We start from the raw sequence: 12,593 nt of genomic DNA, 5'->3' as shown, positions 1-12,593 counted from the left end.
GAAATAAAATATAAAAATATTTTTTTACCTCTCATTATTCTTATAATACCCTTTCATATAACAACTCAAACATCCACCTAATAAGCACTTTTCCCACCCCCTTAACTATCATTCCATCCATTCATCTTTTTTTAGATTGAAAAAAAAAATCGTACACCCATCCTATAAGTCATTCCTAAATTCCAAATTGAATCCCTAAAATTAATATTTAATTTCTAAATTAAAAGAAACATTAAAACATAATGAATTTTTCATCTAACACTATAAATAAATAAAGGTTTAGGGTATAGAATAATCATACATTTTAATAGATGTATGGGCATCAACCAAATAGTATCACATGGATTGGGTCTTCGACTGGGTTTCTGGGAATTCGACTCACATGGGAAAATAGAGGAGAGAGAAAGACGAGACGAGACTGAGGTTGGTGGTCTCGTAGCTATCCATGGCCGAACGTCCACTCACTCGTCAAAGAAGACAACTGACGTGAGAGGAGAACAATGAAAAGAGAGAGTGTCGGGGAGAGAAGAGAGAGAAATGAGAAAACTGATGTGATTTTGGGTTTTAAAATCCCTCTGATGCAAAATTACAAAATTACCCCTGACTTCAAATGTCCGTATTTTTCAAACCGTAACTCTGATGAACGTACAGTTCACGTATTTGGGCTCATAGGCTCGAAACTTGTTCAAAAAGTTCAAGTTCAAAACCAAAAGCCCAATAAAATAAAAAGTCAACTTTAGTTCAATGAGTTGTTGATTTTTTTATGGTTGTAAATAAGTAACACAAATGATATATTTTATTTAAAAATAAAATAAAATAAGTACACATTAAATATAGGTCATCATTATTTTGATAGTTCATCTTCTAAATTAGTCTGAGGCAGCACCAGACGTAGGACAATATTAGTCCAACTTAGTCGTGTCCGAGAGAGTGCAAAACAATTCCATTAAATAGTGAAGTCCTTAATAGTGAGGCATACCAAACGACCCCTTATGATATAGTGTTTAATAGGGCTGGCCATAATATCTATGAGGTATTAGGCAAAACTAAATATAAAAGGCCCATATTATAAAATAAGTCCAAATGACTTGAAACACCTTCAATAAGGCATTTTTTATTGGACTAATAGGCTAAAATTCATAGAATATATCATATATTATGCCGGGTCTGGGTAGTCGGCTAGTCGCCCATCTCGCCTAATACTCTCAAGGCCGACCCTAGGCCTCTGTCCTGCCTAATCCATATTACTTACCAAATTTCAACTGATCGAATGATGTAACATAAAAACAACTGTAATGGGAATGTCCTCTAAATTGATCACTTTCAAATCGATAAACCCTTTATGAGCTAGAGTTCATCAAAGGAGTTACTTATAAACATGACCAAAGATGCATATTGGTATTATGTAATATGCATGATACCAAGTCATTGAGTGAGAGGGTTCTCATCTAACTATCAAGCTAGAAAATAAACAAAAGAGTTGTCATCTAACTATCAAGTTAGAAAATAAATGCCAAGGTTATCATCTAACTATCAAGATAGTATTGATAATGAGACGATGTGAATGTCATGTACTTATATACAAACATGATAAATTATGATGTTCCAAATTTCTCATATTGAAAAAATAAACTATCTTGTAGTAGTAAATGAGCTATTGGACACATTTTTCTATAAGTCCATAATGTAAGTGCAATTTATATAAATAAGTCATGGTATTATACTATTATATGCCAATGATTATTTATTTTACAAAAAGAAAAACATTGTTATTTGGGTTTGCTTGTGTTGTGAAATCATAAGCAAACACTCTTTTTCAACAATATTTATTGTGGGTTGAACTTTTTTGTTTTGATAATTGTTATTCGCACTTGGCCTTTTTTGTTTTTGGATCAAGTGCATGACAATTCCATCATTAATCAATAATTTATGATGTTATTTTAATGGCTCAATTATAAAATACACCCACTAATTACAGCGGATATTTTAAATTGGTCCATTAACTATAAAATATTTCAAATACATCTACCAACTATCAAAAACCTACAAATTAGCACTTCTGTTAAAAGATGGACAATGCTGACGTGACATTTGTTGTTGACATGACATACTGGTAGGGGTATTTTGAGATAAATGTGGACATTATCTTATTCAATAAAAGAATTAAGGAATATGGATATATTGAGTTTTGAACTGTTGACCACCAAGTTGAAACTCAAGCACTCATCCACCTGAACTAACTCACTTCTTTTTTATTTAGTGACATATAATATATTTATAAAGTTTCATTTACTTTATTCTAATAAATATAAGTAATTTTCTACCTAATTATTGTCAATTTATAAATGATCGGCCAAATATAAGTTTAGATAATTGGCAAAAAAAAAAAAAAAAAACACTATAGATGAAAAAAAAAAAAAAAAGAGGATGCATAAACTATGAGAGCATTGGGAGAAAGATGGCGACTGGGAAAGAGTGAAACTAAAAAGCTAGTGACTAGGATTAGGTACAAAAATACTCATAGTTGCTAGAGTAAAGTAGGTAAAATCTTAAAAATATATTATATGTCACTAAATGAACAAGAAGTGAAGTTAGTTCAAGTGGATGAGTGCTTGAGTTTCAACTCAGTGGTCAACAGTTTGAAACTCAATGTAGCCACATTTTGTAATTTTTTTTTAAATAAGATAATGTCCACCTTTACCCTAAAATACCCCTATCAGTATGTCATGTCAACAACAAATGCCACGTTAGCATTGTCTATATGGCACTTAACAGTTTTTTAGATGAAAATTTTAATAAAAGTGCTAATTTATAGATTTTTGATAATTAGTAGATGTATTTGAAATATTTTATAATTAATGAATCAATTTAAAATACTCCGTTATAATTGATGGTCCATTTTGTAATTGAGCCTATTTTAATTAATCTTTGATTTATTGTTGGAGTTGCTTTGTTTTACACGTGGGTCACGACTCACGACTCACGAGGCCATTCGTTATTTGAATTTCCAAACTTTCTCCGGCGGCTTTTAGTCCGGTCAGCTCCCGTTAGTCCGTTACCAACCCCCACCCACCTAGTTTTCTTTTTCTTTTTTTTTTCGAGAATTTATTTTTATTTTTTGTAAATCTCACCCACCCACCTGATTCTGTGACCCACAAACTAAATTCTGACCCGGAAAAAAAAAAAAAACTAAATTTACATTCAATGACAACTGGCACCCGGCTCCACGCGTCAGAAATCGACGCACTTCCAAATCTTCCACATCCCTTCCCTAACCGACACGTGGCTGCCTCTCAAAAATAGGACCACTTAAAAAGTATCTTTAATTCTCGACCGAAAAAAGTATCTTTTATCCTTTTTAATTTTTGAGTTTATGAAAGATTTTTGGTGCCTACTATGATTTTTTTACACGGTTAGTTGTGAGAAAATCGAAGTCGAAGTCGAACTCAAACTCTCTCTGACACACACACTCTCTCTGAGTTTTGTTGGCTGTGATTGAATGCTCCATGGCGGCCTCAAAGCTCTTGATGCTTCTCTCAATCTTCGCGGCCCTAACGTGCTCGCAAATTAGGGCTGATGTTTCAGTCGGAGGAGTAGAAGAAGACGAGCCACTGCGAGTCGTCCGATCGGATGGCCCTGATTCGTCCGCTCTGAAGATCGAGTTGGATCAGCTAAAGTCTAAGATCCACACCTTTGGTTCGTCTCTCTCATAGTTTACGATTCTAGGGTTTGTGTGAACTGAAACTAGGATATATTTGTGATTTGCAAGTGTTGTTTCTTCGATTTCCCTCGGTTTTCTCCCTCGCCAAACAGATGTTACTAAAATTAGAGATCCTTCGGTTTGCGAATTTTGAAGTGATAATAATTTGATTTCTATTTCTAGTTGTTTCTTTTTGGGGAATTTAAGCAAAATTTCAATAGTCTGAGAGCTTTGGTTTTTATAATTTGAATCAGAGCTTTAAAAGATAAAAGATTTTTAGTTACCTTAAGTCTAGAAACAATATTCAGAAGAGCACAAGGTGAATTTTAGCATTGTTTAAAAGGATAGTCCTTTATTTTTTTTATTTTTTCTGTGAATGGTGTCTCTAAGTGTTCAATTGTTGCTTTTGTTTGTTGGCTAACGTTTCCTCTTTCTCTTACTGTTGAAGAATATGACGTGGTTGAGAAAACTAAGGAACTGAAAAAGAAGACTGAGATAATAGAACAAAAGGAGAAGATCATTCAAGAGAACTCGAATAGCATTTCTTCGTTGCAGAGTGAAATCGTATCTCTCCAGGTTAGGCATTTTTGTATGAAAAGCGAGAAAATTGAATACCCATTATGTTTTTAAGTAACAATTTGCGTCTTTGAGTATTGTTTAAATCGTGGGTTGTTCTTTCTATGTTACTGTGTTTAGAAAAAAGGTTCATTAGATGCTGAGAAGCAGGTTGGGAAGGCTCATGCACGTGCTGGTGAATTAGAGAAGCAGGTCAGATATGGTCTAGTGAATTATTTAGTCTGTGAAAAGTGAAAACCACTGTATTCTAAGTTCAATCTCCTCTGCAGGTTGATGTACTTAAAAAGGAAATAGAAACACAACGTAAGGAGAAAGAGGCCTTGGAAGCCCGTGCAAATGAAGCTGAGAAGAAGATTAATGATTTGAGTTCAAAAATAGAGAATGTGAGTTATTTTTCCCCACCGAGGAAGAAAAGTTATTTTGTAGCTGAATGTGCTAATAATGAAACTCCTTAGTAATTCAGCTTATAGTGATGAGTGATTCCCAATCTCTTTTCTGTCATTTTTGTGGTTCTATGCTCGTTTTTCCAAAAATAAATTTGTTGACATAATTTTTATTCATAGAATCTAAGCTGTAGATGGGCAAAGCAATATTAGTACTGTACATCTTTTTTTAGCACCAATGTGGACACAATTTGAATACTGTGTTGTTTTTTGTATTATACTATTTATTTTGGATTCTTTTCAATGTTGTATAAAAATATACTTACGTTTTTTTTTGCTTTCAGATTTTTTTATACTTGTAATGCAACTTGATTTTTTCATAATTTGATCCTGCGGGGATGCTATAATGATCTCGGATATTCTTTTACAGATCAAAAAGATTAATGATGAGCAAAAGACCAAAATTCGTAAAACTGAGCGGGCTCTTAAAGTTGCTGAGGTAATTTTTTAAGTGCTCTGCTAAAGCTCATATTATTCTAGATTGTGGTTGATGGTGCTTATGCGCAGTCTATTTTTCCATGTTTGACTTCAGGAAGAAATGTTGAAGGCAAAGTTCGAGGCTACTTCAAAAGCAAAAGAGTTAACAAAGGTATTAAGTTTGATAAATTTCGTCTCTCATTGTACTCATCTCCCAATGTGTTTATATTCTTTGTGATCTGGTTGTGAATTCAGAAAAATCGGCTAAGTGAGTTTCTTAAGAAAGTGGAATAGTAAGATTTTGTCAAGCTATCATTGAATTGGGGTTCCTTTAGAAATAAATGGCTGTCATATGAGGCATGACTCTTACCTGCATCTTTTAATAATGCATGTGATTAGCAGACGATACCTTTTTAATTTCATTTTGCAATTGTCTGCAGAAATGTAGATAACTTATCTGCCAAATGATTTAGTTCGAATTTGGACATGATATAAAAGCCTGGTTCTTTGTTTGATTTTTCAACTGGCTTTGGGTCCTTGATACCTTGTATGCTTTTTCTGGTAGCTTCTATCATATGGATTCACGCATCTTTCCTCTTCTGGTATATTGCATAGTATGAAAAGGAGTTGTGATTAGATTTTGGTTGCAAGCTCTAATGCATATTGTGATTTTTAAATCAGGTTCATGGTGCATGGCTTCCACCTTGGCTTGCTGTACATTTAATCCATTTTCAGGTAAATTTAATGCATTTTACTTTTTTAAAGAAAAGCTTTCTTCAGGAGTTGAAGTTATTATCAACTTGCAGTCCTATGCAGAGACACATTGGAATGAGCATGGCAAACCTGCTGTTGATGTTGCGATTCAGAAGGTATTACAATTGATTGCTGTATGGTCACTTGAAGAATCTTATATGTTACTTCTGGAATTTTCTCATTTACTAGTTTATGCTAAATGTTCTGAGTATCATCTCCATTCAATAACCGACAAGCTTCATGTTTCAAATTCTTTCAGGCCCTGGAGAAAAAAGCCCAAGCTGAAAAGTGGGCTGAACCCCATGTGGAAACATTTAAAACTGTAAGCTAGGTTATTCTATTTATATTTTCAATTTTTCACTTTTATATAAAAGTGTAGAGTATTGCATCATACAGTATGTATGTCCTGAATTTGGTTTTGTTGCTGTTTACCTACATCTCTTTTGCTATGTGATCATTCCATGGAAGATATATTAAGCAGGATCTTATATATATATATATATATATATATATATATATATAAGTAGACACACACACACATGTATGTATGTATTTAATTTCTTACTAAACTGGATTTCCCCCCTTTTCCTGTCTCTGTCCTATACCTTGAAGAAATGGATCCCAGCAATCAAGGAAAAGTGGTTGGTGGTGAAGGAATCTGTTGAACCTCATGTGCAGTCTTTAAGCACAAAAACTGTTGAAGTTTATAAGACATCAAAGAGTACATTAGCTCCACATGTTATAAAAGCACAAGAATGTGTTGATCCTTATTTTCAGGTATATATTTTATCATATCCACTTTATTTTCTTTCAGTTTATCTACTTTGTTTACATACATCCTCAGCAGTATTTTTGGGGTGACAGGAAGCGAAAAAGTTCAGCAAGCCATATGTTGATCAGGTGGCCACTGTGGCAAAACCTCATGTTGACAAGGTTCGAGTGGTATTGAAGCCCTATACAAAGGAGGTAGTTAATGCCTATGAGAAGTTTCTCAAATCTGCATCAACATACCATCATCAGGTATCAGCATTAATTTGGAAAAACTTCCCATTCATTATTCTGTTAGACACTAATTATTCCTCAGGGGAAATGTTGCAAGTCGTTTTCTTCTTCTTTTCCTGCCTTTTCTTTTCCTTCTCCATTTGATGACCTAGAATTATTTTTAAATTTGTATGGCCAAGCTAATTCAGCTTGACTTAATAAGAAAGATGTTTACATTCTGTTATCTAATAATGATTGCATTAAACAGAGGCCATTTGATTGGATTGTATATGTTTTTTACTGTGAAGACTATTACCGCATGTTATTATGCTTTGTAATTTTGTATGTTAGTTGTCAACAAGTAATGCTGAAAATTCATTATTTCAGTCATAACATGGTTAATGTGTTATGGTATTTTCTATAAAATTGTCACACAATGAGTTGTGTTTTTTACTTTTTTTGCCTAGTAATGCTGATTATGTTGTTGGAATATGGAATTTGTCCTTCCTCTCTGGTTGTTGTATGTACCTTTAGCTTAAGCCATTCACTGAACCAGATTTATAGTATTTATTGAATTATATATTTAATATTTCTTCAAGGTTCAAGCCACCGTACGAGATACACTGAAAAGGCATGAACTGACGAGAGCTCTTGCAACAAAAGAGTTGGAGTGGTTTGCGGTATGTGTTCCAAGTCATTCTTTTTGCAGTTTAAAATTTTTATGTTTGACCACCTAACCTAGAGGTAATTTAAATGTTGCAGGCCTCTACTTTGTTGGCCCTCCCCATCATAACTCTTTTCAAAATTTTATCCTCAATTTTCTGGTTAGTTTCTTAATTATCTGTTCTTTTCAATCATGTTCGTTGGCTGAAATGGCAATTAAAGTTCTGATGCATGCTTGTATGTCCCTTTCTCATAAATACAAGTAATCCTAATATAATGCCAACTTTTTGTCTGTCATCATGCAGTACAAAGTGTAAGAAACCTGTTCGAAATACCAACCCTTCGCGCCGTAAGGCTAAAAGGGGTCATCCAGACAAGTAGACTGCTGCCAGTTTGTTCACAGGTCTTTTTCTTGGGGATGGTTGAGGTATATACTTCATTATCATCTCAAAATAGAAGTAGTACACAAAATTTTGTGAACTTCATTTACCTTGTACTGTTATTATACTTGATAGGTGAAACTGCAATACAATTCGCCTGGTTGTGCTAGCATCTTAGACTTTGATTTTGCCTTAAGAAGTTTTCATTTCTTGCAGGTTGGTTTTGTGCTTTTGCAAGGGCATTTCCGAGGCTATATTTGTCAATCACCAGCTTCTGCCCTGCTGTTGTTTTGAATCTTGTGCTTAAATTTTAGAAGCTGTCATACCAACAAATTAGACATTCAGATTTTAAGTGTAGGAGTGAGTTCATGTAGTATGGGCAGTTTTTAATTATGTTGTTATAGAGTGTATTTTATTTTATTTTTTATTCTTATAAATTCACAGACTATAAATGGCTGTCTTGTGTCCCACACTTTTGGTTGTTAAAATTATAACATTTGTTGTTTGTTTATTAAATATTTTTGTGAGATGGCCAAGAGGTTTCTTATTGATTTATGTGTAACGTGCTGTGCATATGTTTCTCTAAATCTCAATCCCTCGCTGTTTTGTTCATAAATTTCAATGACATCTTTAATATATATACCCCTGGCATGGGTCAAAAAATTTCTTACTTATATCCTTTGTATGCAACGGGTTTCTCAGTAAATTATGTGATTCACACATAACCAATGAATGTAAGAGATTCGTCGTATACAACAGGCCTCTCAAATTTAGTACATCATGTTATGTGATTAAACATAACCGATAAATATGAGAGACCCATTGTATATATAAACGTCATTTAAGTAATCAAGAATTTTTAAATGTGGGTTGGTATTGCTTACACGATGGACGGAGGCTTATCTGAAATGAGGAGAAATTAAAATGGTTACGTGACATGAAGTTACTATATAAAAAGTAACTTTTGTTTTTGAGTAAGTTTTCCCTTCCAACTTTCCCACGAGTAGGAACATAGCTTCTCCAATGTCGTGTGAAACTGGTGCTTTCTTGTGACCAACTACCCCCAACGGCCAACGCTCCGTCGATATATCTTTCTATATAGAATTGGTGTTTCTGCTTCCTTAGCAGTCTCCTAATTTACTATATTTATTGATTTTTACATTTTTAATATAGTCACAAGTCTTATAATTTTAGTAGTTAAAAGCGTTTATCTTACACCCCTTATAGTGCTTTATTAATTAATAACTTATCGGTAGTGATCGTTTTTAGACTTTATATTTTTGGTAACAAGGTTTTGAACTATTTTCAGTTTATTGATAATATATGGAAATTATAGCCCTAGCTAGTTTCTTCTCTTTCTATATGCATATAGGTTGGGTGATTGTTAATGATGATGAAAAAAATGTAATAATAAGCAACTCAAAGTCTCATACAATGCAACAGGCCGGGGTAGCAATATATGTGGAAGCTGAAAACTATTTTTATAAGCTAATATATATTAATTAATTGAAGACATATTGAAATTAATCAAAATAGAAGCAAAAGACCGGACCAAGATGCTTAGTCACTTGATCAACCCTAATTCATAAGACTAGTACATATGACCTTAATTGCTGGGTTACTTACCCATATTTTCAACAGATCACGAGAAGGAAATGTTTCTATATATATATATATATATGATTCTAATTAAGAACTTATAACAACTAGCTATTGATTCTATACCACTACCAACAAGCTTAACTTGGCCTTGGGAATGTATGATTCCCGCTCTCCGGCCCCCTCTCTCCACACCCTAATTAATAGGGAGGCCAGTAGTTATCAAGATCCACACACTGGTCCATGTTCATATATCTGTTGCTAATGCCACCTCCAGGCCCATTTGCATTATTAATGTTCATGTCTATGGCACCATACCCAGTACTACTGTGATGATCTGAATGAGCAAGAGAACCACCACTAGTACTCATATTCATGGAGGAATTATTACCAGCAGTAACATGTTGTTGATTCATTGCTTGATGATGACTATGAGGATTATGTAGTTGTAGTGGTGGTGGTGGTGCCATTGACCTCAAAACAGGCTGTGCTGTTGTCCCACCAAGGTTCAAATTTAGCCCAGAAATTGTGAACCCTCCTCCTCCTCCTCCTCCAATTGGGTAGTTGAATTGGGGTTGGATTAGTTGTGGGTTAATAGTACTAGTACTGGTTGAGCCATGGACAGTACTAGTACCACCTCTTAAGACCCTGGACAGCTCTGCCAGTTCTGCATTGGTCATGTAGTTTCTGCCATATGGGTATTGGTGGCTGGGATCACCCAGATGCATTATCGGTGATGGTAACACACTTGGACCAATTTCCAGGTTGTAGGGGTTGGCTGCTCTTGATTGGTTTGTGGGGTACTTTTTAATACCAGCACTCTTTTGGAAGACACGGCAGACCACCCATTCATCCTGTTAAAAATATGCAACATTAATTGGTTAGAAACTTAGAGATAATTAATTTATTGATTCACAATCAAATTATTATGGACTACGTTCACAAATCTTGCATGGAATGCATGTATATCCGATATATGTAACTTGTGCTCAACGTGTTCATATATATATAAGTATGAAAGTAGAGAGAGAGAGAGAGAGAGAGAGAGAGAGAGAGAGAGAGAGAGCATGCATGTCATCAATTTGTTTGGTACAAAGAAGGCCAAAGGGAGGGGCAGATTTCGATGATTTGAACTATCACTTTAGTTGTAGGAGTAAATACTCTCTGCCACTAGGAAAGTATCACAATATCATCAATTCATAGATACCATATGAACCCAAATAAATTTCACGTACCTTAACCATTACCAGCTTGGAGGGAAGCTAAAAGTACGTGCCTATTAATTACTAAATTCCTCAAGTATTATGTAATCAACTAGTTATTAGTTTAGTAATATATTTTTCTTATACGTACCTTGAAACATTAAGATAAATATGCATACCCTAAATTGAAAACCAGTACGTACGTTGATAATACCTTAGAGGTTCTAAAGGCAGATTTGGAGTGAATGCGGTATTCGTGCATGACCCAGTTGGTTTTCTCGCCTCTGGGAGCTCGGCCTCTATAGAAAACCAATGTTTTCTTCATCCCAACCAGCTCTGTTGTTACACTGTTGAAGATCTCCTTGTCTTTGCCAGTGGTCTTCCAGTAACCAGTGTTTGTAGCTCGGTTTGTTCTCACACCTGTTGGGTATTTCCGATCCCGTAGGCTGAAGAAGTACCACTCCTTTTCTCCCATTTTCGCCTTTGCTAATTAATTAACACAAGAAATTGATCACCAACAAATAAATTGACAGTACTGTATTTTCTAAATTGGACAAGAATTAATTTGCCTATATATGCTGAGAATATGGAAAAATATTAATTGTGAGCTATTACCTATATCACAAGAAATGTTTTTTAATCTGTATTATTAACACACTATATCATATAAGAAAGCAGAAAATCTTCTTCAATCGCGTGTTGTATGTGCGAAACTTAATAAATAGGCTCATAATTCGAGTAGTCAAACTTTTCATCAGTAAGAGTTTCGACTCTCCCCTTCCGGAAAAGATCGAAAGAATATCCACAATTAATTTGAAGAACATTAATTATGAAACATATAACCATATGCAAAGTTCTGATCAGTTTTCAGAAAACTAGCTTGGTCCCAATAATAGAATGAAGTAATATATAAAAAATAATAAAACAAAGAACTAGTAAAGAAAAAACAAGATCTGATGAGAATTTTAGTTTTGTTTCAATGGGGTTTATGTAGAGATCGAACAAGCTGATCCTAAAGACTTCAATTGGATCAAATTTGTTCGTGAACAAAAAAAAAATTAAAGGGTACTTTCATAATTTATAAATATTATACCAGGTAGTTCCCAGGGTTCGCATTTATTGAGGTCAACATCGGCGATTGCCCTTCCAGTAAATGTAGCATCTGTGATCTTGTTCATCAGGTAGTAAGTGATGAGCTCTTCATCTGTTGGATGAAACCGAAACCCTGGTGGCAAATTCTGATCATCCTTTGCATCTGACCCTCCAGCTGCCATATGTATCTAATCCGCCTTCTCACTTGTTTGGCTGATTCTGTATATATATATATCAGAAATTAAGATCGAATATATGAGATCGATAAAAATGAATTGCTTAGAAGTTAGAAACTTGCTAAGCTTGAAAAGGCTGTCTAATTTTTCTTCATCTCCTATATATATTCAACAAAAACAAAACCCTAGAGGACGATACGTACTGAAAACTTGTAGGTGCAAATATGCTAGCTAGCTAACTATAAGCTTCCTTGCATGGAACAAGAAGACAATATGTATACTCTTGATTAGGTTTTGACACTACTTTTTGAAATATTTTATGATAAAATATCAAGAATTCGATCAAGATCAATCGATCTGATGCATGATGAGGCCGGATTTTACTGCATGATGAGGGCTAGATAACTAGCTTTTAATTTCTTGCTGAGCATGCACAAGAAATTTGGAATTTAAACTTATTCTAGTAGTGTGAACAGAAAAGTGTAATTTCGGGTGTGATTGTGAAGTTCTCACCTACTATGGGTCTTGACTCTTGAGACACAAGGTGCTCAGCAGAATTTAGTGCTTTTAATAATATATGAAAGATCATTCATATATGGAAGAAATATCCT

General features: G+C 34.3%; 2 protein-coding genes across 2 annotated transcripts; one reads left to right on the top strand and one right to left on the bottom strand.

Moving 5' to 3' along the window:
- Positions 1-3,375: 3,375 nt before the first annotated feature.
- On the top strand, positions 3,376-8,462 carry LOC147278932 (uncharacterized). Its single transcript, XM_086249783.1, has 15 exons — positions 3,376-3,696; positions 4,149-4,276; positions 4,397-4,468; positions 4,546-4,659; positions 5,090-5,158; positions 5,252-5,308; positions 5,818-5,871; positions 5,943-6,005; positions 6,149-6,211; positions 6,502-6,666; positions 6,754-6,909; positions 7,470-7,550; positions 7,633-7,694; positions 7,839-7,960; positions 8,130-8,462. The coding sequence occupies exons 1-14, from the start codon at positions 3,507-3,509 to the stop codon at positions 7,912-7,914; spliced, it is 1,350 nt and encodes a 449-aa protein (XP_086105909.1). The 5' UTR covers positions 3,376-3,506; the 3' UTR covers positions 7,915-7,960; positions 8,130-8,462.
- Positions 8,463-9,712: 1,250 nt separating this feature from the next.
- On the bottom strand, positions 9,713-12,268 carry NAC038 (NAC domain containing protein 38). Its single transcript, XM_086249784.1, has 4 exons — positions 12,186-12,268; positions 11,808-12,025; positions 10,929-11,200; positions 9,713-10,366 (listed from the first exon to the last, which is right to left on the bottom strand). Exons 2-4 carry the CDS (start codon positions 11,986-11,988, stop codon positions 9,713-9,715), a joined length of 1,107 nt encoding a protein of 368 aa, XP_086105910.1. The 5' UTR covers positions 11,989-12,025; positions 12,186-12,268.
- Positions 12,269-12,593: the final 325 nt, after the last annotated feature.

Source organism: Dryas octopetala, chromosome 7, assembly GCF_963921425.1.
Source record: "Dryas octopetala chromosome 7, drDryOcto1.1, whole genome shotgun sequence".
Classification (NCBI taxonomy): domain Eukaryota; kingdom Viridiplantae; phylum Streptophyta; class Magnoliopsida; order Rosales; family Rosaceae; genus Dryas; species Dryas octopetala.
This window is presented reverse-complemented; position numbering and strand designations above follow the sequence as displayed.